At 41.2% G+C, this 24,236-nt stretch overlaps 1 protein-coding gene across 1 annotated transcript in view; it reads left to right on the forward strand.

Annotated features, from left to right (window-relative positions):
• The first annotated feature begins 8,748 nt into the window (after positions 1 to 8,748).
• The window catches only part of LOC126419383 (kielin/chordin-like protein), a 120,356-nt gene continuing 104,868 nt past the window's right edge, over positions 8,749 to 24,236 (forward strand). Inside the window, exons 1-3 of the mRNA XM_050086571.1 lie at positions 8,749 to 8,812; positions 15,139 to 15,240; positions 20,372 to 20,476. Coding sequence (XP_049942528.1) covers positions 8,749 to 8,812; positions 15,139 to 15,240; positions 20,372 to 20,476 — 271 coding nt within the window. The remainder of the gene's footprint in view (positions 8,813 to 15,138; positions 15,241 to 20,371; positions 20,477 to 24,236) is intronic.

Consider the following 24,236-nt stretch of genomic DNA (forward strand, 5'->3'; position numbering starts at 1 on the left):
ACACTAGGCCAGTCCTCGACAAGTCGTGTTGCGGCACTTCTGTGTGCTCGCGGAGGCCCTACACGTTATTATGCGCGTGTATCAGTTTCTTTGGCTCTTCAGTATAAGTGTAAAGGCAGTCAGTTGCAGGGGGAAAATGCACATGTGTAAACTTAATTGAAAAGCTGTGTATAATATGCACAGTATTAAACTGATTAATAATGTGCTAAAATTACTTTCAATTAATACAAACCAATAACAGTTACTACTGCATATCGTGCTCAATGTACTGAATCATGTTATTCATTGTAGCGCTATTTGTTGTTAGGTTCAGTGAAGCAAATACTCAAGACAATCATTGTTTCATAATAAAATAAATGTCTCAGAGAAGTTCGTTATGACTTGGTCAACTAACGACAAGCACTCTTTAGATGCTAGTCTCACGAAAATCAACTGCATATGAAATATACGTAAAATACACAACATAAAATTATGAAACTCACTATCTGAAGTAACATCAAAGCTTTGCTATGAGAAAACTCTTATTTACTTACTGTATGCAGCAGAGGTGCAACAATGTTTAAGAACTTTAACTACGACTGCATCTGAATTCTTGAATTTACTGGATTTAGCTTAACTGCAAATGCAATGACTTTTATCTTCATTGAGTCATTTATTTCATTTATGGCTTTCTCGAAAGGTGAAAGGTTAGGACGATGCTGATGGTTAATGAATTGGAATAATCAGCACCATTCACAAGGTTTATGTTCAATTAAACTAACACTGCAAATATAATTACTTTTGTTCTCTACTAAGCTGACAAACCATGTTGTAGGGAAGCAGCCTACTCACGCTGTAATAAATTCACATCAGTTTCCGTTGTGTGCCAGCCAGTCTGCTGTAACTAGCTCTGACGTCATAAATGTTGCGCAATACATTAAAAATCAAGCAAATGAACTAAAACTTTTCTAGCATGTCAGAAATAATACTAAATTAATGTGTGTTAAATATCAGTTCGATAACTTCAGCCATTTCCGAGATTTGGACGTTTTTCTGGAAAAATCATTGGCGCAACAGAAAAGAGCTAGAGACTTCAAAATTTATATTTAGATTCATCTTTCATAATGATTTAATAAAAATAGTACTTTGGATTTCACAAATTAAGACTTTAGTGGAAATTCATGATTTTGTGGTTTTCATCTCAAAACTGAAGGAAGCAAGATAGATTAAGTAGGCTAGTAAATAAGGCTAGGATGTTTAGATTTAAATAGGTTGGAGGTCCGCTATGATTATGAAGATGTGTAAAGTTTCTTTTTAATACCTATAAAATTATAGCGATAGCGGATCTCAACAGGGCCAGTTCAGAGCTCATCTAGTGCGTGCAGGGCAATTAAATTAATTCTCTCGCCGAAAGTATTTAACTTAGCCACGTCAAAATTTTATTATCAATACTTACCTGCGTGCTGAATGCACGTTTAAATTAAGAGCTTCTTCGGCCATCAGCCAAAGAAGCTATAAATTATTATGTAACTTGAAGTGGTGCGTTACTAGCCCAGCGGCTAGTCGAGAGAGCCGGAAAGATCAGGCGTTCCCTTCGCCGTCCGCACCGCGGCTTTATATATAAGAACACTGCGCGAGGAAGCAAGGCCCCAGTTCTCTCCAGACGCTGAATGACACGCCATCTGTGTCGGTAGTCGCGTCGCATCAGTGTATCTGCTACAAACAGCCTCGGGTGCCGTATTAAGTTACTAGAGATACGCGGAACCATGAAAACATTTCATGTGAAGTGTTAATTCTGGAATGATTTTCATTGTCTAGCTTCAGTTTGCGTATTGTCGTATTTTTCACGTGCCGTCGCGGGACAGACATTCTACCAAAAATTTAGCGTGGCGTTTGATGAAATACTCTCATCAAATTATGGCGAGCATTCTTTTTAACATTTGATTCGGACATTTATAGTTGCATCAGCGCATTAGACTCTGAACTGTTCTGTTAGTTAGGTTGTAGGGATACTTGTGTTTTTATTAGTGAATTTCAGAATATACTCAACTATTTTGGAAAACCGTTTTTGATTAGAAATCCCGGACAATCTCCTAATTCCTCAGAGCTATAAGCTGCAGCTATAAGAACATTCTCAGGTAAAGTGGGCACTAGGATATCTATTTACTGGCTCCAAGTTTTATTAAATCACTTTCTGGGGGTCACGGAGTAAATAGAGAGCCAGTGTTGAGAACGGCAAAAGACAGCAATAACAACATTCCAAAAGCCAGAACTGATTCAACACGCAAGCGTTTATACAGCAATAGATTAATTATTATAACAAACTTACATCCGCCGCCCCACAATGTTCATAACTAAAAAGAAAACTGTGTTGTCCTTGCTTCGTGGCATGTTGCTGTTGGTGCAAAGTACGGATATTGTAATGACCCTTACTCGCAATAGGCCCTTCTGTAACAACTAGTAACATGTTAATAAAAATTGGGCCATATAGTACTCTAATTTTCCCGGGTGTCCAGATGTATGGTCGCTCACATTTCCACAATGCTTAGCCATACTTACAACACTATTTCGGGGACAACCTCTATCATGCATTAGAGCACCATCGCTTTACGTCCATACCTCAACACAGTAAAATAGCAAGTCCTTCCTTCTACTCTCTCTCTCTCTCTCTCTCTCTCTCTGCTGCCCTGCGCTCACTCGTGCTAAGTGATATCATTGTTAACGTAGAAACACATTCTTTGGGTTCTATACAACACGAAATTCCATGAATTTGCCAGCCTTTCTACTACAAAGTTATTATAACGATATACTTTAATAGTTCTCTCATAAGGGCATTACAGTTAGTATTAGTGAATACGGTCAAAACTAATAAATTGTATACAAACACGAGAAATTACTTTAAAATTACAGAATTAACTCACTGAAACTCCACTACAGACCACATTTTCATTATCAGACAGATCCTTGAAAAATCATATGAGTACACCATCAATGTCCATCAGCTGTTCCTTGTCTTCAAACAAGCTTATGATAGTACCAAAGGGATCAATTTTGGAAGGCAATGCAAGAGGCAGTAGCCCCTAACAATGTGATAAGATTGATTCAAATGACTTTGAGAATAACAGTATGCACAATAAAGATCGAGGGCACTTTATCAAAGGCATTTGAAGTTAACCAATGACTGTGGCAGGGTGATGTGCCCTCCAATACTCTGTTTAATGTCGCCTTGGAGAGTGTAACGCGAAAGACACAAAGCAACAACCCTGGGGGACCACTGTTTAATAGAGTGACTCAGGAGCTTGCATATGCGGATTATATTGACTTGTTATCCAGGGGGAAACAGGATCTGGAAGAAAAACTTGGAAACATAGAAAGATATGGTGCAGACCATTAATCAATCAAAGACCAAGTATATGTTAACATCTAGGAAAAGATATAGTGAAGCGAAAGAAGCATGACTTTGGAAAGAAGAGAATATGAACGCTGTGAGACCTTTAAATATCTTGGGTCAGTGGTTACTAAGAATAATGATATGAGAGAAGAAATACATGCATGGATTGCAGCTGGTAACAGGAGCTACTTTGCAGTGGTTAAAGTGCTTAAAGAAAGGAGCTTTAGTCGGAATCCGTAGCTGATGGTGTATCGAACTGTAGTTAGACCTGTGGTGATGTATGGTTCGGAGACCTGGACTATGACAAACAAGGATAAGGAGTTGTTGCTGAGATGGAAAGGAAATAAAAAAATCCATGGGCCAGTGAATGATAGGGATCTTTTTTGGAGTATCAGAAACAGTGAGATGAGAGAGTTGTACAACAAACCAGATATCGTGACTGAAATAAAGAGTAATAGACTACGTTGGCTGGGACATGTATAAAGAATGGTGGAGAACAGCATAGTCAAGAAAGTTTTCAAAGGAAAACCTGGTGGGCGTCGTATAAGGGACACACCAAGGACCAGATGGCTAGACAACATGTAAGAGGTCTTCAGAAGGATACGAGAAGGATGGGGGTGAGAAGATGGAGATCCAAGGCAGCCAGCAGAGAAGAGTGGGCGGAAGTTGTCCGGGAGGCTAAGGCCCTACAAGGTCTGTGGTGCCAAGGAGAAGTAGTAATAACTCACTGAAAAATCGTGAGGCATAGTGATGTTGTATTATAGCTTTAGTAAGAAAACTGGAGATAATTATTTAAGTCTTACATGTTACCTTACTTATAAAGAGGTGTAACAGCTTTATATTTTAGTTTGGATAAACTCAGTAAGGAAATTGGATGATCATTAATTAAGTCTTACTTGTCTCCTTTCTTATAAAGAGGTGCAGCAGTTGCATATTTCAAACTGTCTGCATAAATTGACTTTGTTAATGAATCATTACATATTTTATTAGGAACATTACGTTTTAGTTAAGGATAACTTTTGAGAATTCTATTGAAATGTCATCGTCATCATATGAGTTTTTCGCTTGCTAAGAGTTTTATAATTAAGTTAATTTCAGTGAAGGATGTTGGGGTTACTTCTATAATGTGTAGTGACATTTCAAATATATTCTCTTGCTTCTACAAGTGAATTATTTAATACAACATTTTCTGCTACATTTATACAGCGGTTGTTAAAAATACTTGCTACTCTGAATTATCGCTCGCAATGTTGTCATTTAATTTAGGCGATGTAGTATCCTGTACACTGACTCGTTTTCCTGTCCTCTGTCTCGAAATATTCTATGTAGTTTATAATCTTGCTGTCTGCATTATAAATGTCTGTCACGTTGTACACATTTCTGCACATTTTAATGACTTTCCTTAAAACATTACAGTGTCTTCTATACAATGCAAGTGACGTCACCTATCGACATAGTCTGGCCGCTGTATAAATTTCTATTTTCCTCTGACATGAAATTTTAATCCGTTTGTTATCCATGACTTATACGTATTGTTAACAGACGTACTGGATAACATTTTACGAATGCTACATTCAAATACTGACAAACATTTTCTGTGGTATATATTGACACTCATGTTAGCATTTCTTTCTATGTCCGATATTACATTTTTCATCTTATTCTCAAAATATTGTAACCTGTTCTCATTAATGACTCTCACTACATTCGATGGACATGCCTCAGCAAAGTAACATGCTACATTTTTTGTTTCCATTAATTGGGCATAGTACTACGATAATCCGTTTACAGTTGGGTGCACATTAATTGATTCATCTCTGATCACTGTCTACAAAAAACTGTGTCAGAATCTTGCTACCTTGCTCCATGAGAGTTGGAAAATTTAGCACTTAAATTATATTGAAGCAGCCAAATGATTATCCCAGTTCACTTTCCTGTCAGAATCTTTTAAGAAATCTCCACTGAAATCTCCATAAACAATTAATTGTTCTTCGTGTATGGCAAGGAAGTATCTAGATTTCTCATGAATAGCTAAAAGTTTCCTAGGCAAATCTGTAGGCTGTTACAGTTATAAGGGAAGTGTTCTGTAGTAACAACTCACGAACACTTGCTTCTGGGTTCTTATTTACACAAAAAATGCTTCTATCGATATATTTGACTTCGTGTTCAACGTTTATATGTGCTGAAACTCCTCATTTTTCCATAATCACTCTACATATAAATGATGGTATTCTATAATTCTTCATGCTTAACTTTTCTATCACTATTGTTACATGGTGTTCAGAGATTTACAGATCATATGCCACCTCAGAATCTTCCACATCTTCTACAGATACAAGAACTTAATCAACCTCGTTTTCATCCCCATAATTTTCTGGTGAAAGGAACTAATTGTACTTTTCTGGAAACTGTTAAGTGTATTATGGTTCCACTGTGTTCTAATTTCCTTGAAGACTGTCTGTTCATAACATGGCTCTAACCTAAAAAGTGTCCCACTCTGACTCCAGGAATAAAATGGATTTTGCCTTGTGTGTTTGTAGCCTCTTACACTTTCTGCAAGATGATCAGCTGATTTCGCCTTCCCCCTCCTATTCAGATGCAGGCCATGATTTGTGTACCCCATCTCCCAATTGCAGCAACAGGTACAGAACAGGTATGAGACTTCGTTTCAGTTTAAAGCAATCAAATCAACTCTTTGTATGCACACGAGGGTGTGCTGTTGCTGCACCTATCCTCCACGTTAACTTTAATACTATAAGTTTCTAGCCAAGCTGTTTTCCGGTCCTCCTAGTTCACTGTGAAACAAACATTTCTCCTAGTCTTGGAAAATGGAGAATTTATTTGTTAATAGAGATGAATATGGTAACGGTAACGTAAGGCTGAACTTTGACAAGGTAAGTCACGAGAAAGGGCAATAAATTTAAGAAGATCAAAAAACATACACATAGCTTTAAATAACGTGGGGCAGGTGCGGCGACGAATCTGGGTTGTCACAGCTTGGTAATGACATACAACGATAACGTGATACTTTATTATAAAATTGCCGTGATGAAATGGATACCACTGCGACTTGCAAATCTCAAGTGTGAGTAACATGGTATTCCATGACATATTTTTGAAAGAGACTGCTGATTACGTGAAAATAACGTCAAAAAGAGTGTCTGACAATGTAGCCCTTATGTTGGACATGTTCAATAATTAGGAAGCTTGTGAGAAGCGAAATTGTTGCCTGTAACATTTGAGTGGAAAAGTATTTTGGTTTCCATATTTAATACTTAGAGACCAGAAACATTAACAAATTGAGATTTTGAGGACTCAACTCTGTGCGCGGAGTATACTCGACAATTTCAAAATAATAACAAGTACAAATATGTGTGAAATCGTCGCCGGATTTCGAACCTGACCCTCTAATTTTTAAACCTGTGGGTGAATGTTGAGTGGTAGGACGCTTTGGATCTTTCCGCGAAAGTCTGTACTTACAAGTTGTATAGTTATCAATTTTTTGCGTGAAATACTGTCGCCACGACTCGAAATCTTGACTTCTTGATCATAGACTCCTGCAAGACAGTGAGCTTTGAGTTCCTACAGTGTGAGGGCAAAGGGAGAGGAAGGAATTCGACGATCAATATTGTGGTCTGTAACATTTAGAATATAAATCTAGTCGTCAGTTTGCAAGCGTGAAATTCTGCGTTGATCGTGATTTATATGCTAAAGAGATGCTAAGGCTTTTGTGAAAATGTAATGGTAAATCACAGGTTTCATTGCTTTTTGACGATAGCTCAAATAACATAATCCGAATGCCTCAAAGAGACGTGAGTAATTAGTGTTGTGTATTAGGAAATAGTTAACTTTCAGTACTTTGTCATGCTCAGTTAGTGTTATTTTATCATAAATTTCCTCTTAGTCCACTTAAACCTCCCCTTATCCCACACCTGAAAACAGTTCTTCTCACTTATAAACGTCGTTTTTCACTTCTGAAAAGATACATTTAATGTTAAAGTGTGATAAGTGAAGTTTTCTTTGCTCAACCCTTCCCAATTTTCTCACTTTTCTTTCATCCATTATGGTCTAGACTTTCACTTTGTGTTAATTTCGCTCCCCAGGAAACAAAACCCCTAGCTTTATATTTCAATCTTACCATGCCTGTATTTCCTTTTTTCATTGATTAACTCATGTATCTCGTTAGGTATCCCCTGACTCGTCTACTTCTCTTTCTTTGTACCTGTGGTTTGTTGTCTATTATTCATTATTTCCTTTGTGGTACATTCCAGTTGTTTTCTACCAAACCAATTTTTACATATTTTATACTTTGCCAAGTGGACATTGCCTCAAAGAATAGCGACATCTTCTCGTTGTATTGACTATTTCAAATATTTGGGTTGATCGTGTACGAAAAATTTCAACTCCAGTTCTTCTAATACAGTACAAGTATCATGTTGTTAAGCTACTAGTCTGAAAATGCCTAAGTTCCAAGTACCGTCCCCAACCTCCAATTTCTTGCAACTCTGATAACTTCATTGAAGTGTGATGAATACTACTAGGATTCCTTATAAATCATGCGCTGTGTATTTAATTGTAGCATCTAGATGGTGTATCTATAGCACAAAAAAGAGTTTTTTTTAAATTTAGCCAACATATAGGACTACTTATCTAATGGCGATTTTGAATTTCTCTACTAAGGTAGTAATATTCCTTAAAATTGAGTTTCGTTTCTTCTTCACTTAAAAGAGATGAAGCCCTACAATATCGCCAACAGTCTCCCACTCCTACTTCATCTAATACACCAGTTTACGAGTGCCTTGTATTCTGAGAGTAATGTCATCTAACAAAAACAATTAAGCCCAGTGAGATGGCGTGAAAACAGTTTGTCGCATCGTTTTTGCAAAAAAATAGTCTGCATGCGCAGTGTATTTTCTGTAACGGTACATAATAACTAGCATGATGTTTCACTAACATCTCGCGCAGTTCACCAAGTGGTTCACTTAGAACTAAGAAAGTATAACTATCCAGCTCGCAACCATTTTAAATATTTTTCGATATCTTTGACTAGTAAAATCGTTTCATACATAATGAGAACAAAAAACATGCGTAGAGAGAAAGAAGATACAACAGAGAATACACCGAGGGAACTGTGAAAAACATTTACAGCCACCAACGATGTCTTAGTGAAGCAACAGCTAATGTCAAAATACGTAACGGCCCGACATTACCTTGTGGAGCGTTATCGTGGGGCATCAGTAATAGCCTCGACTTGCAGCTGGTGTTTTCCACTAAACGGGACGGATGAAACCTGGTCGTTGACAGTGAGTGAGGAAACGCCTAGTATAAAAGGATCGGCTGCAGACGCGAGAGACAGACACTGGCAGCAGCCTCCAGACATGAAGCTCTCAGCAAGCGTCCTTCTGCTGATCGTCGCGGCGGGTTTGGCCCACGCCGAAGAAGGTAAGCTTTCGCTGTCTACATAACCAGACTGTTAATGGAAGTCTATGCTAATTAGGGTGTCAACAAAAATAATACTTCTCTTTATGTTTCTCCTTGCTTCGTAGTCACAGCGAATAACGCGTAGGAAACTGTTCCTTTAATAAAGTCAGCAATTGTTTAATGGTGAATAATCACTTATTCTGCAGCCGTGTGTGTTATCACACCATGCTCGTACTGCCTCGTTAGGACTTTTTCATGCATTACAACCTTGTGCTATACAAATCCATATCCGCATGGCTTTTGACATCATGCCAAGCTTTCTTATCTCTGGGAATTCAGCAAAGAATTCCTGAATGCCTGGTTACGTATCTAGCCCAGCTTCATTTACCTTTCATTGCAGTCGACTCTAGTCTGGTTCAAATGGCTCTGAGCACTATGGGACTTAACTTCTTTGGTCATCAGTCCCATAGAACGTAGAACTACTTAAACCTAACTAAGCTAAGGACATCAAACACGTCCATGCCCGAGGCAGGATTCGAACCTGCGACCGTAGCGGTAGCGCGGCTCCACTCTAGCGCCTAGAACCGCTCGGCCACTACGGCCGGCTGACTCTAGTCTGTTCCCTGATTTACTTAATCTTTTCGTTTCAAGCATTTCTCCAATTCTCGTTGAGACACGCTAAGTTTCTGAATTTTTATCGCAAATCAAATGCACGGCTCACTAACAAAATTCAAATCTAGGATCACACTCTGTTTGATACTATTCTGCAGTCTGGCCAGTTACTTTTCGCATTGTATACGCAGAAAAGTGAACCAGAATTCCCCTGGGGCTGTTGAGGGATACTTTCTGATTTTACCGGTACGAAGAACTCACAATATCCCGCGTCTCGTTACTGGGTAGTTTCGTTTCGTTTGATTTCTGGCTCCAGTTAGCTTTGTAACTGTACTGCACTGAAAGCATTGCTCAATTGTGTAAATATCGACAGTATTAAAGGTGGAGGTACCGGCTGTTGGGTGGGTGGTCATAATGCTATCGCTGATCACTGTACTCACACGCATATTTGAGGATTATTTCATTATTCAGTATTGTGTCTTACACGTTTTGGGTGTTATATACTACAGGCTTCTTCACTGTTCTAAAGATATTTTCAGGGAATCCAGGGTGATAGTGGGAACGGAACCAACAGATCATAGTTACGTTATTACTTTGTTACTAGTCGCCGGAGTCTCTGGGTGCCACATACCTTACACCTCAAAAGGTACCAGTGAACGGCTTCTGAAAGTTTCTCAGTGTAGTCCTGGTTCGCACTGATGAACAGTTGGCCAGTATGCACCACGCGTCCAGGTTCACTGAATGCAATAGGCAGAGTGGCAGAACTATGCTATGCTCAGGTGTTCCCGCAGCGGTGAGAACACCATCGAAGTACACTGATGAGCCAGAACATTATGAATACCTGTCTACTTTTGATATAAACCAGTCCAGGTGACAGCTGCGTCACCTGGCGAGGAATAACCGCTACTCAGACCCAGGCATGGTCAGAGAGTTGTTCACCTCGAAGACGGAAGATTCGCGCCCCGCCCTTCGGCATGATGATAAAGGTGTTGGGATTCGTCATACCATGCAACGTTCTGCCAATGCGCCAACGTTCAGTGCCGAAGGTCACGTGCTTATTTCAGTCGTAGTTGCCGATGTCGTCCTGTTAACTTTTGCACATGCGTGTGTTAGGAGTGTTGGGTGCACTTCGCGTTCAGACACACTATTACCCAGCCCAGCATTTCAGTCTGACGTCAGTTCCGTCACAGTGGGTGGGCGTGCTCTCCGTGTGTAGAATGGGGAAAGGGCGCGATCTGAGTTTGACAGATAGTGATAGCCCGGAGGCCCGGCACGAGCATTTCCGAAACTGCGCATTGGCAGAACGTTGCATGGTATGACGAATCCCAACACCTTTATCATCATGCCGAAGGGAGGGCGCGAATCTGCCGTCTTCGAGGTGAACAACTCTCTGACACCTGTACTGTGGGACGGATACAAGACGGCGGCGACTCCATTATGCCCAGGGAAACATTCTCGTGTGTGTCCATGGGTCCAGTGGAGATCGTGCAAGGCACCATGACGGCCAAGGAGTATCGCACACTTATTACGGGCCACGTGCACCACTTCATGGCGGTCATGTTTCCTGACAGCAGTGGCATTTTTCAACAAGATAATGCCCCATGTCGTAAGGCCAATAACATGATGGAATGGTTCGAGAAACACAGTGGCGAGGTACAGTTGATGTGCTGGACGCCCAACTCGCCAGATCTGAGCCCGATGGAACACATCTAGGGTGCGACTGAACGTGGCGTCAGGGCTATCGCCGTCCTCCCGGTAATTTACGGGACTTAGGTGACTAATGTGTGCAGATGTGGTGCAGCTCCCTCCATCGACTTACCAAGGCCTCATTGCTTCCGTGTCACGACGTGTAGCCGCTGGTACCCATGCCAAAGGTGGACGTACCGGCTATTACATAATGTTCTGGCTGGTCGCCGTACATTGGCGTCTATCTGAGGACTGTTTCATTACTTTGTGTTGTGTGTTAGACGTTTTGATTATTGCGTACTACAGGCTTCTTCTCTGTTGTAAGAGTGTTTTCAGTGAAAACCGGGTGATTGTGGTAACATGTCGAACGGAGTGTAGTTACATTATTATTCTGTTACGAGTTGCCGGAGGCTCTAGGTTCCACATACCTCATACCTCCGAAGATACCAATGAACAACCTCTGAAACTTTCTATGTGCAGTTCTGGTTTACCCTACCTATGACCCAAAATGAGTATCGGAAGTTCCATGAGATGTTTTGCGCTTGATGCTGTTACCTTGTACAAAGACACTGCAACGCTGTAGCATTCTACCGAAATGCAGAAATGCCTGCAGAAGATCGCCACTGGGTGTAGTGACTGGCAGCCGTCCCTCAACATAAACTTCACCTTATTGCCTGTAAATAGGCAGATGGGCGAATTATTGTACAATAACAGAACTGCAGAATAAGCACTAGAAGCAATTACAAATACAAAACACTGTATGTGTACATGCGGAGTGACTTAAACCCGAATGACCACGTGGAACGAATCGCACGTAAGGCAGATGCCACACTGAAATTCATTGCAAGAATCCTCAGAAAGTTTAGACCACCCACGAAGGAGGCACCTGAAATGACCTTCGTCCGTCCAATACTTTAATATTGCTTGCCAGCCCTGTATCCGAAACAGAGAAGAAATATTCAAAGAGGACCAGTGCATTTCTTTAGTAAGTGCAAAAACCTCACGAAGATGTTCAGTCAACTCCAGTGGCAGGCAAGAGCGCTCATACGTCAGTTTGTGGGGGAGGGGGGGGGGGTAAGATCTGGGGATATGGGGCATTTTTAACACTTTCGAAGACGAATGGCAACTTTAAGTAATCATAAAAAAAGTTCCAGTTCTGACCCTGTTATAAAACTGCGTAATACCGCCTTTTAAATCATTTTCTTGAAAGGAAAACACCTGACTGCACTATTTTTTTTCCCTTTGGCTGAGAGGTTGGTGGGGAGAGGGGGGGGGGGAGTTTGCCCTTGGTGAAATACTATACGAGAGAGGCGCTCTGAATCACGGTGCGGGGTTACTGTTAGAATTAGGACAATGTACTTACCAATCTATTTTTGCCACCTCAGCATATCTCACAAAAATGTCATGAAGATGAAATTGGAGAGATTCGACCCCCCATGGAGGCTTACCACCAGTCGTTCTTCCTGCAGGCCATTCGCGACTTTAAAAGAAAGGGAATAAGTTTCATTGGCACACACCGTAGGATGGCTTACTGAGTGTAGATGCATATGTAGATGTTGACTGTAACCGTTCCACCCTTATCACTAGCTTCAATAACTTTAGCTTGTAACCCTCCAATTTGGTCCGTGTTTGCATAGAGAGAAAACAAGATGGGAATTGGCAATCCGTCTTGATGCAAAACACTTTTTGTTATTTAATTTCTTATTTATTTCACAAACTGGTTTCAGCGACAAATATCGTCATCATCAGTGGGTTATTTGAAACATGCAGAAAATAAGATAGTTATAAAACACTGTAACAAGTTGTTACATTTGCAGTTTGGTTTTTAAAATATTGTTTTCTGTGGATACTTTCACGGTACCTTGTTTATGTACGTTACAACATGGTTTTAAGAATTGTTGTCGCTGTTTGTGGCATATTTTGAGTGCTTTTTCTGTTGCCGGTTTTCTCGGCGTACAGCATGTCATCTGCAACCGCGTGACCGGCTGTTAGTAAACAAATACTAAAACGTGAACTTACTTATGTCAGCGATATTACGATTGGGATTGTGGTAGTGCTGTTGATCGAGTATTGGTTTGTAATAGGCTGTTACCTAGTTTCTCATGTACTCAAGTTCGTTAGGCGGCTTGCAGCTAATTTTATACACAGAAAAACAAAACTTTCGCACTTCATTTATGATGCAAGACATTACGTCATCTTGCTGTTCGCGTGTGTCACGAGGAATGTATCGCGTGTTACGAGAATGCTATGGAAACTATAGCTGGAGTTCTGACTACTTCTTATTCTTATTAATGTCTCTGTGGGTGATGGGGAGTGATTCTTTTGAGTGTGTGTGCTTTCTGTTCTGCGTTCTGGGTCAGTTCTCTCAGAGCGGTAAGGAGTATGTTGTTGGAAAGTGTTGTGTTTTCGTTTATTACGTTTTTTCCTTCCACTTTAGCCTTTTGTGTGTAGTAATTTTCTTCTATTGTTAGTTTTCGGTACAAACTATTGCTATCTTCGTATTTTGTTCCGTTAAGAAGAGTGAATTGGATTTCAACTACTCGGATGTCCTCAATCCGACTACGGATGTGGCCCGATACTCGATGCGGTCGGTTTTCATTCGCTAAACGATACTGCGGAACTATACCGAATGTGGTTTCTGAAGTGAACGAACGTGGTATCGAACACAACCAATCTTCGCCATTCCGTAAGACTACGCTACGGTGAGTAACATTTTAGGTGCCATACTCTTCGGCAGAAACTTAGTCACGGTGCGCCGGAAAGCTTCCAAAATTCGAGAACAGTGTAAAGGTTTAATGCAGGAAAGTAAACCCGTTTTCTAATAATGTTCACCATTCAAATCACAGAACAAGAAGTGGGTATTCGAAGCTGAATGTACACTTATCAGAATCAAACATCGCGGTCAGTGGAAAAGGAAGTAGTTACTGTCTATGGCTTTCCTGTCTTGTTGCGCCAAAGTGCTGAAATAAGTGAAAAAGGAACAACACATACCTCCCGTCGAGAAACGCCCAACAACATCTGTCAGAGATCGATGTCTGATAAACTTCTTTCAGCAAGATAACGATAAAAAACATGTGTGTGAAATCTTATGGGACTTAACTGCTAAGGTCATCAGTCCCTAAGCTTACACACTACTTAACCTAAATTAACCTAAGGACAAACACACACATCCATGCCCGAGGGAGGACTCTAACCTCCGCCGGGACCAGCCGCACAGTCCATGACTTCAGCGCCCAAGACCGCTCGGCTAATCCCGCGCGGCCATAAAGATCAAATTAATTCGCTAATATTTGTCGTGATTATCGGACCGAAGTATACAGATCTTCTTTAGATACACTAAGACCAACAAAGAATATGTTCTAAATATTGTTACTATTATATATTTGATATCTCTTCCTAACAATCATTCTTTTTTCCGTACGCGGTCATTCACCATCTCCCTTCCATGCCATTCCTGACTTTTTTGTGTGTTCAGTGTCGGTAACTTTCGGAAACATACCTTTAGTTTGTTTCTGCCTGTGATATTCCTACATATTCTACTGAATTTTCTCAACACCTCAGATTTTCCATCATACTTTTGCCCGTCGCGCAGGCATCACTTTTCTTGCTATTCTTGTTTCCGTTGCTGTGTACGAACAACTTCACTCAACTTTTAACTTTACCACACATGTAAGTATTCTATTGTGCCAGCTGCAGTGTACTTCCTCAGTATGGCCGTATTAATATACAGTTCTGAAATAAATTTTTATAAATTTTTTGTCTATTTTGGCATGGTCTCAACACTCATATGCTTGGCACGGCACAGCAATAAAGCCTTCTTTGTTCTTGTAGTATTTCACAGTTATCCTGTGCGTTCACCTCTTCAGCAAAGAAATCGTGGGTACACGTCAGGCAACGCAGTCTGATGAACGCACGGTAGTAATATGTACAAGTGTATGCTTGCGATATTATACGCAATTTGTCCCTAGTAATTTTACGTACTTGCCGCATGAACGCAAGCTCCAGGGGCTTTCCAGCGCCACTAATCACGGCGTTTCCTAATGTTTCAGTTTGTTCTGCTGGTGAGCAGAAGAAGGAGGACTGTAACACATGCGTTTGTGCTGACGGCGTTTGGGCGTGCACGAAGAAGGCTTGCCCACAGGTGGAGGAAGGTGAGTGGCTTCACAGCTCGTCTGTATCAGATGAAATGTGCGCATCATTTTCAAAGTGTGAGGATGCAATACGAATTTAGACATTTACCAGTAGCCATCTGGTGTTAGCAAGATTTTAAATGCGTTCTGATTTGTGAATATCGGATCTCGTCGTGTTGTTCTGCTTCAGTCCTTAAAACATCTGTCTGGTACTAACTTTACTTTTACCGCAGAACAATCCCCTATTATTCCTTCCCTCCCCTTGCTCTCGCAACATACGTAATTTACAGGATATTTCATTGTTGTATGCAATAAAATACGTGACAGTATAGCACAGTGGTAAAAATTTGATACAAATGAACTTATAATACTAGTCTGTGTAAATACCAATATTGTAAGTGGAAGACAAAAAAAATGGTTCAAATGGCTCTGACCACTATGGGACTTAACTTCCGAGGTCATCAGTCCCCTAGAACTTAGAACTACTTTAACCTAACTAACCTAAGAACATCACACACATCCATGCCCGAGGCAGGATTCGAACCTGCGACCGTAGCGGTCGCGCGGTTCCAGACTGGAGCGCCTAGAACCGCTCGGCCACACCGGCCGGCGTGGAAGACATTTCTAACAAATCTGACATAATTTTCTGCTATGCTGTACAATATGGCAGTGTTTAATTAAATATTTGTCTATGGAACACAAGGAGTAGACCAGAAGAAACGGTGTTTAAAATTAAATTTGCGTCCTGTCAGTTACCGAGCAAATGATCCAATATTTCTGTTCCCAAATACTGAATTCAGTTTTGAGCTACAGATTGCTTTATTAATAAGTAACGAAGCCCATTATCTGAATTATTATAATAATTATTGTAACGTAGCTTAGATGCAGTAGCAGGGATGGAAAGAGAGAAAGAGCAGTTGAAATATGGTAAGACGGTAAGAGTTACACTCCGTTGAGGACTAGATGAAATTGGACGGTGAAATGAAAGAAAAAGCATTAGTATTTGAGCAGCGGTCGCTGCTAAGCATTTTAAACATTCAGACGCAAAGCCCGAAGCTAAACCGCTGTCGACAATCTTCTCCTGTTTCTTCACCTCATAGATTAGGTTTACAGCCTACTTATTTTTTCAGAATACAAATTTTTCTCGGCGAAACTGCATCTCTCTTTCCTGCTCTTTCATAACTGACTATCTATTTAATCATACCGGCAGTCTCCGTTCGGTTGATATATGTTCTTTCCATTTTATACTTGCTTGCTCCACATTTCCATTCATAAGTATGTGTTAAGTTCCTCCTTTTTAAAATTGATGTGTGCCTTATCTCTGAGATCACAAACTCTTATGTTCCTTAAACATTTCATTAAAGTCAATTGTTGAGACGCCCTGCTAATCCCGCAGGAACGGGAAAGGTAGTTTAAATTGTGGAAAGGGGCCAAAAGAAGGGGCTGTCAGTTACGCACGAACATACAACTTTATTGTTTGATCAAACATTACACGACCCCCCCAAAAAATTGTTTTTGACACACAGCTTTAATATTTGGGACTTAATTACCGGCTGAAAGCCACTATAATTTAGAAACGGCTGAAGGCCAATAACTTAAAACGCAAGGATAATCAGAAATTTTAAAGACAAACCTTATCTTAAAACTGTTCTTTAGTTAGGCTGAAGCAAACAAGTTAAATTCAAATCGGCTGAAGGCCTAAAGCCGGCCAGTGTGGCCGTGCGGTTCTAGGCGTTTCCGTCTGGAACCACGTGATCGCTACGATGGCAGGTTCGAATCCTGCCTCGGGCATGGATGTGTGTGATGTCCTTAGGTTAGTTAGGTTTAGGTAGTTTTAAGTTCTAGCGGACTGATGACTTTAGATGTTAAGTCCCATAATGCTCAGAGCCATTTGAACCATTAAATTTTTTTTAAATGCCAAAAGTCTTACATGAAACAGTACTTTAAACTAGGCTGAAGGCCTTAAGAGCAAAACAACTCTAATTTAAAAGAAAAATCGGCTAGAAGCCTTACAAGTACAAACAACAACAACAAATTTAAAAAAATAGGGCAGTCCACCGAAAGGCGCTCAGATGTTCGAGGGTCATCCTGGAATTCAAACACTAACGCTCGCTTAGGTGAGACAGGCAGTCGGCCCAACCATTTTCAATCCGCTGGGAACCCGAACGACAGACAGTCAACAGACCGATAATCAAGATTAGTTCCGCTCCACACTTGCACCAAAACTCGAAGTATGGTAACAGCGGAGACTGGAACAACAACCAGAACGGATCGCAGAGAACCGATAAGCGGCGGAAGACCCAAATACGCGTCGTCTAATCAGACGACCGACCAAAGTGCCAAGCAAAGTCGTTGCCACTGAAACGTGTGTTTCGGCAATCGTCGGGCGAGTGAAGGCTATCCTGTCCTTCCTCGCTACCCCACGCCATCCGACCAATTCAGAGTCAGCAGGTCGACAGCATTTAAATACTTGTCAGTCATACCTCACAAACTACACACAGTTTCACGAACCGTTGCACGAAGAACTAGACAATGCTAACGACAGTGACTGAGTAAAACAAGGACGAACCACGAGTTGGCACACGCAGCTAACCCATAAGCGATCGCCGGCCAAATAAACGTCGTCCGACAAGACCACGACCGACGATCACCAAAGTCGTCCCCATTCAAATCATGTTTGCGGACAATCATCGGCTAGTGATGGCTATCCGCGCCTCCCTGGCGCTGCATGCCCCACTGGTGCTACAACGCGACTGCGCTAACCGACCAACTGCTACACTTCAGCACGGAGACAGCACTAAAATAACTGGGCAGTGAACATCACAGTCTACACATAATTTCACAGACACTTGGACGAAGAATGCGGCCAATGCTAAAAGCAGTTACTATGCAATCACCAGGACGAACCACGAGTTGAGACACACACCGCCAACCCATAAGCGATCGGCGAGCAAATACACGTCGTCCGGTAAGATGACCAACCGGCGATCAACCAAGCCCGTCCCCAGCCATGTGTGCCGGCAACGGTCGGGCGAGTCATGGCTATCCGAACCTCACTGCCGCTCCAACCCGACCGAACTTATGCCGCGTTCCAACTGTCCGACTGCCAGGTCCGAACTCCACTGCTGGCGCGTTCCTGCTGAATTCAGTGCCCGGTCCGAACTGCACTTCTGGAGCGTTCCAGCTCCTGGGACGACACATGACGACCAGGAAGTAATATCAGTCCAGCAAAGATAATACGGCAGGGCCTATATCGATAAGCGCTGCTGCTGCCGCTCACGGGCAGGCAAGGCAGCAGCTCAGTGAAATGGCTCTGAGCACTATGCGACTTAACTTCTGAGGTCATCAGTCGCCTAGAACTTAGAACTAATTAAACCTAACTAACCTAAGGACATCACACACATCCATGCCCGAGGCAGGATTCGAACCTGCGACCGTAGCGGTCGCTCGGCTCCAGACTGTAGCGCCTAGAACCGCACGGCCACTCCGGCCGGCAGCAACTCAGTGACACCAGTAACTGAAAATTAACGTAAAGACGTGGCAGTAAGGTAAAAACAGGGTGTTAAATAAGAGATGGCACGAACACGAGCCACGCACGTAGGAGTGACTTAAAGATTAACTGTATTCAAGTTACTACAATGTGCCTTGAGTAAACTGTTTTGCGATGCAACAAATCTGCCAGTTTTTCTGCTGAATCTGGGCTCACTCGTTTACAACTACCGGATCTCCTCGTCCTATACCGTTTCAGTTACCACTTATGGTAGAGTAGGATACGAAATCCGTTTGAGAGTTAAGGCCTGCATTTAAATATGTGTATGGTATGCTTTAAAAATAGATTTCCTTCATTGAGGGCATTTTTCCTAAGCTGTTACAATTGCTGTAATTTCGTATTAGTGTCTTGGATCTCTTATCGTCTAATTCAAACATGTGCAGTTTCCCGTGAGCATATGCTCCGCCATGACCATCAACAAGACGCTAGGACAGATGCTTCGAATCGCCGACATCAACCTCAGGACCAATTATTTCTCACATGGACAGCACCACTTGCTAGCGGCTCTGGCTACCTCAGATAATTTGTGTTTAATGGGTCCTAAGGGCAAAACTTCAAATGTTGTATATAAAGACTTCTTTATTTGTAGTAACTCGTTTAAATACAAGACTAGGTTGTTCCCCTATCCAGGTATTTTGGTATTTCATACTTCAGATATTTTTACGTGTGCTTGCAAACACATCAGCTCTTTACTGGTGCACCCTTTTCACAGCTTCACCTTCGATTTTTTATAATGTCCGTCTTTCTCGCCGATTGTAAGCTGCAGGACTTTTTTTCTAAATTCGTGCGGATTCGAGATACATACGGACTAAGTCTGGGGCAAAAGCTACTGTTGAACAAAACGTAAACTTAACGCTTGTATCCCCCATCTCATTTATTGTAACACACAATGAATCTGCAGAAACACCTTAGTGCTCGTTGGTAGTAAAATCGTTTATTTACAGGAAAATAGCGTATTGTCAAAGAATATCTAGTTCTTTTCAATCAACGTTGGTCTGAGCTCTTGCTTCCTCACTTGCTTTAATAGCATTCTGAATGCTGTAAGATCTCTGGGTTAAGGCGAAGCAAAATCCGCGTGAGAATGGTAAAACTAGGATTATAGTTATCTGTAGTTCTCTTAACTGCTGATAAAGCTCGCTTTCAGTTATCTTGTTTCATTGTTAAGTTCAAAAGAACTTTTTTTTTAATTCACGTAAAGTGCTGTAAAAGATCCAGACGCACAGCGTTTATAGGACGCAAATGTCGCAATGTTGGGAACACTGCGTAACTAGTCATAAATTACAAATCTCTTCCGACACTTACTCAAAAATGAGACCAATCTGGCAAGATATGCATTTAAGCAATTTAAATAAAGAAAGAGATCACGCACATAGGATGAAATATGACTTATATGCATATATGCAAAAATCTGACTGTAGTTGCTACTTCATAAATAACTTGGTATGGATCGCTCCTTGTCTTGCCAATTCCTTGTCTTGCCAACTAATATTCTGCGAATTGTTGCAGAAATCGTTTGAAAACTGTTTCACTTATTATTGACGCCATTTCCACATTCTTGCCCAATATCACTCCTTACAATGAGCTCACGTTCTACTGTTTCAGCGTGTAAGGCCGGTGACACCAAGCTGGACGACTGCAACACGTGTTTCTGCATAGAAGGCGCGGGTTGGGCGTGCACCCTGAAAGCGTGTCCTAAGCCACAAGCAGGTGACTGCAGCTTTTTCTACCACGTTACTCAGTTTCGGTGTGAAGCACGGTAATAAAACTGCACGACTCTTCTCATTGTCGACATTTGCCCTGCTCTGAGGTACTCGCCAACTGTATTTTGTTATTATGCATGCATATTTGTTTCACTTTTTCCTTGATTACGACCGAGAGAGGTGGCGCAGTGGTTAGCACACTGGACTCGCATTCGGGAGGACGACGGTTCAATCCCGCGTCCGGGCATCCTGATTTAGGTTTTCCGTGATTTCCCTAAATCACTCCAGGCAAATGCCGGGATGGTTCCTTTGAAAGGGCACGGCCGACTTCCTTCCCCGTCCTTCTCTAATCCGATGAGACCGATGACCTCGCTGTTTGGTCTCTTCCCCCAAACAATCCAATCCAAAAATCCTTGATTACAGTGCGAGAAATGCAGAACGGTATGACAAAATGATCTCTCTGAATCTGTTACTCCATCGTAAACTAAAATTCAAGGCAACAAATATGTGTCCATCTTAATCAGGAAATACGTTAATTCATTTAATGTGTGGAAACTACCTTCTTTTTTAATGCACTGCTGTGTAGTAAATGCGATGTATAAAATGTAAACTCTTGCCGAAACTGTTAATGATTCACGTGTGGAATCACTATTGCCACAGGATGACGTCGACCGAGTAAGTAAAAATGTAGTAGATTAATGAAACAGGCTTCGTTGTAGTAAATGTAAGGTTTCGTACAGTTATTTCGTGCTGTTGTGGTATCTCCATATTAGTTCAACCTGTACAGTACTCTTCATCTCTGCATAGCCACAGCAGCGTTCATCAGTCTGAACCTGCTTAATGCAGCGAAGCCTTTGTCTCCACTTAAAATTTTCATCCCCCCACCCCCTTTGATGATTCCTTGTGAGTTCAGGATGTGTCTTACCAAGCGACCCCTTCCTTAAGTGAAGCTGTGCCATAAATTTCTTCATTCCATAACGCGAGTCAGTATCGCTTTATTGACCACGCTATCTATCCATTCTTCTGTACCAACCTCCCTTTGAAAATCTACCAGTATCTCTTTATCTGAACTGATTATCGTTCACCTTTTTACATCTGTTCCTTCTAACACTTACCTTTATATTCGATGTCAACAAATTCTCCTGTTTCAGAAACATTTTTCTTGTTATTATATCTGCACTTTATATCATCTCCAATTCGGTTATAGTCGGTTCTTTTGATGCTCAAACAGAAAAACTTGTCTACTACTTTCAGTGCCCCGTTTCCCAGTCCAGTTCCCTCAGCATAGCCTGACGTGATATGACTACATTCCACAACCTTTGTTTTACTTTTGTTGATATTCATCTTACAAACTCTTTTCAAGATGCTATCCACTCAGTTCATCTGATCTCCCAACTCCTTTGCCGTCGGTTAATCTTTAACATTTTTATTTCTTCTCTCTGAATTTTAATCCCCTTTCTAAATTTCTCTTTCGCTTCGTGCACAGTGTGCTCATTGTGCAGAGTGCATAACACGGAATATGTACAACTCCGTCTCACAGCTTTTTGGAGTAACGCTTCCCCTTCGCATCCATCACTTATTGTAACAGCAGCCTGCTTACTGTACAGGATTTAGATAATATTTCACACCTTGAATTTTATATCTGCTACCAACAGAACAGATTTAGATTAGTAGTGATGAAGAGTAGGCTGAAATTTAAGAGACCAGTCAGGAAGAATCAACGTGCAAGGAAGGGTGTTACGGAAGTACTAAGGAATGAAGAGACACGCTTGAAGTTCGTTGAGGCTATAGATATTGGAATATTTCAGCAGGCAGTTCAGTTGAAGAGGAATGAAGACCTCTAAGAACGGCAATCACAGAAGTTGGAAAGAAAAGCGTAGGTGCAAAGATGGAAACTAACTGCAAAAAAACCGTGGGTAACAGGAGAAATACTTAGTTAATCGAGGAAAGCACGAAGTACAAGAATGTTTGGGGGAGATTCAGGCATACGGAAATACAGGTCACATAGGAATGAAACAAGTAGGAAGTGCAATGAAGTTAAGGAGAAATGTCTGCATGAAAAATATGAAGAAATCGGAAAGTAAATAAGTGTCGGAAGGACTGACTCACTATATAGAAAAGTCAAAACAAGCTTCGTTGAAATTAGAAGCAAGGCTGCTAATATGAAGAGAGAAATGGGAACTGCAGTGTTAAGTGCAAGGGGAGAGAGCAGATAGGTGGAAAGAGTACACTGAAGACTTCCATGAGGTGGGGGACTTGTCTGATGGTGTGCTCAAAGAAAAAACAGGAATAGACAGGGATGAGTTGGGGGTCCAGTATTAGAATCAGAATTTAAAAGAACCTTGGAAGACTTGAAATCAAATAAGGCAGAAGGGATGAATAACATTCCTCCGAAATTTCTAAAATCTTTGGAGCCAGTGCCAACAAAACATCTATTAACGTTGTTAAGTAGAGAGTATGAGATTGATTTTCGGAAAAACATCATCCACGCAATTCTGGAGACAGCAAGAGCCGACAAGTGCGACAATTATTACACAATCAGCTTAACAGCTCATGCATCCAAGTTGCTGACAAGAATAATATGCATAAGAATGGGAAATAAAATTGAGAATGTGTTAGGTGACGATCAATTTGGCTTTAGGAAAGGAAAAGGCGCCAAGAAGGCAGTTCCGTCGTTGCGATTGGTACTAGGAAACAAGACTGAGGAAAGATCAAAACACGTTCATAGGATTAGTTGACCTGGAAAAGGCGTGAGACAATGTCAAATGGTGCAAAGATATTCGAAATTTTGAGAAAAAATACGGGTAAGATGTAGTGAAACACGGATAATACACAAGCTGTACAAGAGCCAGCCGGCCGGAGTAGCCGAGCGGTTCTAGGCGCTACAGTCTGGAACCGCGCTACCGCTACGGTCGCAGGTTCGAGTCCTTACTCGAGCATGGATGTGTGTGATGTCCTTAGGTTAGTTAGGTTTAAGTAGTTCTAAGTTCTAGGGGACTGATGATCTCAGATGTTAAATTCCATAGTGCTCAGAGCCATTTAAACCATTTTTACAAGAGCCAAGAGGGAACCATAAGAGTAGAGCTCAAGAAGGAAGTGTTCGGATTAAAAAGGATGTGAGACAGGGATGTAGCCTTTCGCCTCTACTGTTCAATCTATGCATCGAAGAAGCAATGACGAAAATGAAAGAAACGCTCAAGAGTGGAATTAAAAATCAAGGTGGAAGGATGTCAACGATAAGATTCGCTGATCATATTGCTATCCTCAGTGAAAGTGAAGAAAAATTATAGGATCCAATGAAAAGAATTAACAGTTTAAGGAGTACGGAATATAGATTGAGAGTAAATCGAAGGAAGACGAAAGTAATGAGAATATCAGAAATCAGAACAGCGAGAAACTTAACATCAGCATTCGATGTCAGGAAGTTGATGAAGTTAAGGAATTCTGCTACCTAGGAAGGAAAAGAACTCATGAAGGAGGACATAAAAAGCAGACTAGGACTGGCACAAAGGGCTTTCTTGGCGAAGACTAGTCTACTAATATCAAACATAGGCCTTAATTTGAGGAAGAAATATCTGAAAATGTACGTTTGGAGCACAGAACTGTATCATAGTGAAACATGGACGGTGGTAAAACCGGAACAAAGAGAATCGAAGCATTTGAGATGTGATGCTACAGACGAATGTAGAAAATTAGGTGGACTGGTAAGGTTAGGAATGAGGAGGCTCTCAGGAGAATCGGTGAGGAAAGGAATATATGAAAACCAC

This window comes from Schistocerca serialis, chromosome 9 (genome assembly GCF_023864345.2).
Source record: "Schistocerca serialis cubense isolate TAMUIC-IGC-003099 chromosome 9, iqSchSeri2.2, whole genome shotgun sequence".
NCBI lineage: Eukaryota > Metazoa > Arthropoda > Insecta > Orthoptera > Acrididae > Schistocerca > Schistocerca serialis.